The sequence below is a fragment of the Zea mays genome, chromosome 9, assembly GCF_902167145.1.
Source record: "Zea mays cultivar B73 chromosome 9, Zm-B73-REFERENCE-NAM-5.0, whole genome shotgun sequence".
NCBI classification, from domain to species: domain Eukaryota; kingdom Viridiplantae; phylum Streptophyta; class Magnoliopsida; order Poales; family Poaceae; genus Zea; species Zea mays.
The window spans coordinates 107,777,865-107,781,498 of record NC_050104.1 but is presented as its reverse complement, the minus strand read 5'-3'; the positions used below and the strand labels follow the sequence as shown (position 1 = coordinate 107,781,498).

Here is a 3,634-nt window from a genome sequence, read left to right as displayed (position 1 = left end):
AACGGTGAGACATATTTACCGTCTGTTTTCGTATTTCACGAGAAAATCCGGTGTTTTCTGTATTTTTTCGACCCACAAAATAGTTTTAGCAGTAGCACTTTCCATGCACATTCCCACCTGCCAATCTGCCATCCACCCATCCCCATGACCATGGGCGCATGGCCACACGCCCATGCATGACAAATTTACATAGGGTGACAGGGACACAGCCGGCACCATCCCACGCATGACACATTTTCTTGTACTAAAACTGTCTTTTATTTGCATTTCAGTTTCCACGCCTGTGCCATCCCTTCCTATAGACATGGAGATTTTAGATGTGATACCTACTTCTTCATATGTCATAAAAGATATATTAAGTGATCCGGACTACATGTCACATATATGAGTGTATGGCCAATTATATGTGGATAAGATTATGTTTTGTGTACTTTTGTGAATGAAACTTGTATGTGGCTGTGAATGAACGATTGTGTGGTTAGGATTTGTTTATTGTGGGCTTTTCCGATTACAATTACTGTTTCCCGATCAATTCCGAGCTATTTTGCTCGGAATTATCCGTTTTCGATATACCGGAATTTACCGGTCGTTATCCGTTTTCGACTTTTCCGTTTATCGATTCCGACCGAACAAAAAATTATACGAGTAAAAACGGTGAGAGATTTTTTCCGACCGTTACCGATCGTTTTCACCCTTACATGTGGCAGACGTGCTATCCTTAGAATCACATGATTTTCGAGATTGCAATTCGCTCACTCAGTCACGGAACAAGGAGTGTAAACCGCAAACGTTCTACTAATTTGATGTCCTTTTTTTTGGCACAAACTCACTTGCCAATGCAAATATGCAATCGCACTACAGCATTACTCCGCAACGAATTGATGATCGCTGGAGAGAAAAAAAAAATTGGTCTGCACTCTGACCTAACACTGTCGGACATCGATCACATGCAAGAGTTTGCTTGGCCATGGCCTGTGTCGCCTGGACAGAAAAGGAGCACGGGGACGCCAAGATTCCGCCGGCCGTCTCCTTGCAATGCGTGCTAGTCCCCGTTCGCCCCTCGGCCGTGCGCCGGCGAGGTGTAGTAGAAGGTGATGGCCCTGCCGTTGGCTTCCTGGAGTGGCCTCCTGTTGCTCCTGGTGCCCTGCGCAGCGAAAGCCACACATGTTTCGTCAGGCCTTGCAAGTCTACTACTAGCTGCAACTCCATGACGCAACGCAACGGCGGTGGCGGCACCGCACCGCACGGCACGGCCGACCGGCGACCGAGGTGGATGACTGAAGGGTGCTTACGTCGTGGACGGCGTTCCGCAGCAGCCTGACCTGGCGCCGCGTCACCCGCCGTGTCTGGACGTAAGTGGCGCCGCGTCACACACACGTTCGTCGCCGTGGACAGCCTTTTGACCTTATGTCCGACGGTTTTGGTCGTCGGACGTTGTTCCGTTTACTGTAGTGATGAAATTTTACGTTTGTTTACCTGGTGCGCCACTACCCACGTCACGCCCTCCGTGCAGGGCGGTGTCGTGAAGGAGCCCGTGTACTTGTAGTAGGCCGTGCTCCGGCTCACCGGCCGCCGCGGGTCCACCTCCTCGTCGATGAGCTCCTCGTGGTTCTTCCTCCTCGCGATCCTCCGGATGTACCGCTCCAGCTGCACACGTACGCGTGCATGAGGCAACTTCGAATAACCGTCAGAGCACTACCAATATCTGGAGTACGTGCAATGTTTATAATGAACAGCTGAACGTGGCCTCGCTCACGCACCCTGTGAATGGTCCTGTCAGGACGCCGCCGCGAGATCCTGTAGAGCTGCGAGACCACGGCGTACCTGTTGGTGTCGCTCTGGTGCACCATCTGCAGCTCCAGGGCGTACCTGCGCCCGTTGATGGCGTGCTCGCTCGGCGCGTGCCAGTGCATCTGCCGGAGCCGGTACGCCACGCCGTCGATCACCACGCCGCCGGGGTTGCTGTTGAACCTTACCTGATCGAACACGCGCGTGCAGGCACACGCAGAGCACGTCGCTGGTCATAACCACGGTCGACGACGAAATAGACCGGCCACCAAACCAAAGTATATACACCCGTACCATAATGCTGTGGCCGCGGTTGACGAGGGACGCGGCGGCGGGGCGGTAGGAGCGGCCCAGGCGGCCGGACCGGTCGGCTAGCCCCGCCAAGGTGTCGGAGAGGCCGATGGGCGACTGCAGGAGGCCCACGTTGCACGTTGCCCACTCCCTCCGGATCAAGCCCCACCGCGCCGGCCCGTTCCCGGCGTTCCGCCGGTAGCTGAAGTCCTCCTCGTCTTCATCCACCGACCCCAGCCATCCAGCGCGCAACGCATCGAGCAAAACCATGCACAGACGAGACAACAGCAGCACGGGGAGCGTGTCCCAAGGACGAACGAGCGCATGCATGCATGACACAACGACCTCCTACCGGTAACAATGCATTCAAATAATAAAGCCGACTCGATCGGTCGGTCACTCACGGCGCTGCCCCTGCGCGCGCGCGTGTAAACGGGGGCCGGAAACGCCTACCGAGCTCCTGCGCCGCTGCCCAGTGGACCGTCGTCGATGCGCCGAAGGGGCGGACGAGCAGCTGCGGCGAGAGGGAGATGACGATGAAGAAGGCGGCGGCGGCGGCGGCCACCCTGCTGCTGCTCGGAGCCGCCGCGTACATGGCGGCCGTCGCTTAGTGCGTATCCTGCCTGCTGCCTACTGCCTCAGCCGTGTAGTTCGACGAGAACGTGTGCATTTCTGGGGGGTAAAGTAGCCGTGTGTCCGCGAGCACGCGCGGCGGCCGGCCGGGACCGGGAGAAAGCGCGTGAGCGACGGCCGGCAAAGGCGGCCGTCACGCGTTGCATGCAGGAGCAGAAGGATGCACGGGCGATGTATTGCTTGCTCGACTGACAATTTTATTTTCAGTTTTCTAACAAAGAAATGTCATTTGTTCTTGCTTTTCAAAGCGAAATGGACAAGAACATGTACTCTGTACTTTGGTCGAGGCCGCATCCGCGTGCGCGGAACCACATGGCGCATGACTGACGAAGAGCAGGCAGATGAACACAACACAACCTTAATTTAAATCGAATGGAAAATAACAAAAACTTAAAGAAGAAAACTTGTATTCAACTAATGGACTGTGGCCGGTCATCGACGATCACGATAAACTCTATTAATTAAGATATGTATTTTTTCGACCATATCCATACTTTTCTTCCATCCCAAATGGGGTCCGACAGTACGACACTGTTCTAACACTCACGGCACGGAGCGGTCGTCGTCTTTATTGGGCCGCGTCGTTGCTCCTGCAGGTTTTTCGCTCCTTGTGGGCCCTCATCTCCTCCTCCTCACTCCTCCCTTCCCCTCTCCCCTCCCTTTCTCTTATGCAGTGGGCCGTTCTGGGTGGGCTATTTGGCTTTCAGGCAGATGTAGGGTTTCAGTTTTCACTATGGGTCCTTGGCACGGTTGGGTTTCTGGGGTGGAGTTGGGGTCGCCATGGATCGGGCCTTTGAATCCTGGTACACAGTTGGCCCATGTCGAGGGTTTGAAGGTGGTAGATTGTGCCACGTCTCCTTTGGTTGGATCGACTGTGCCTGTGAGAGTGAGTTCGGATGACCTAGTCGGGAGTTTGGCTCTC

General features: G+C 54.9%; 1 protein-coding gene across 4 annotated transcripts; it reads right to left on the bottom strand.

Annotated features, from left to right (window-relative positions):
* Positions 1-772: 772 nt before the first annotated feature.
* On the bottom strand, positions 773-2,731 carry LOC100279972 (uncharacterized). 4 transcript variants are annotated; one of them, XM_020543628.2, is made up of 6 exons: positions 2,533-2,731; positions 2,083-2,297; positions 1,761-1,976; positions 1,477-1,647; positions 1,293-1,346; positions 773-1,144 (listed from the first exon to the last, which is right to left on the bottom strand). In XM_020543628.2, exons 1-6 carry the CDS (start codon positions 2,672-2,674, stop codon positions 1,043-1,045), a joined length of 900 nt encoding a protein of 299 aa, XP_020399217.1. In that variant the 5' UTR covers positions 2,675-2,731; the 3' UTR covers positions 773-1,042. The 4 variants fall into 4 exon arrangements, with proteins under 4 accessions (XP_020399217.1, XP_020399216.1, XP_020399218.1 ...); XM_020543627.1 differs by having other exon boundaries at positions 1,293-1,404; positions 2,533-2,730; XM_020543629.2 differs by lacking the exon at positions 1,293-1,346 and having other exon boundaries at positions 2,533-2,730.
* Positions 2,732-3,634: the final 903 nt, after the last annotated feature.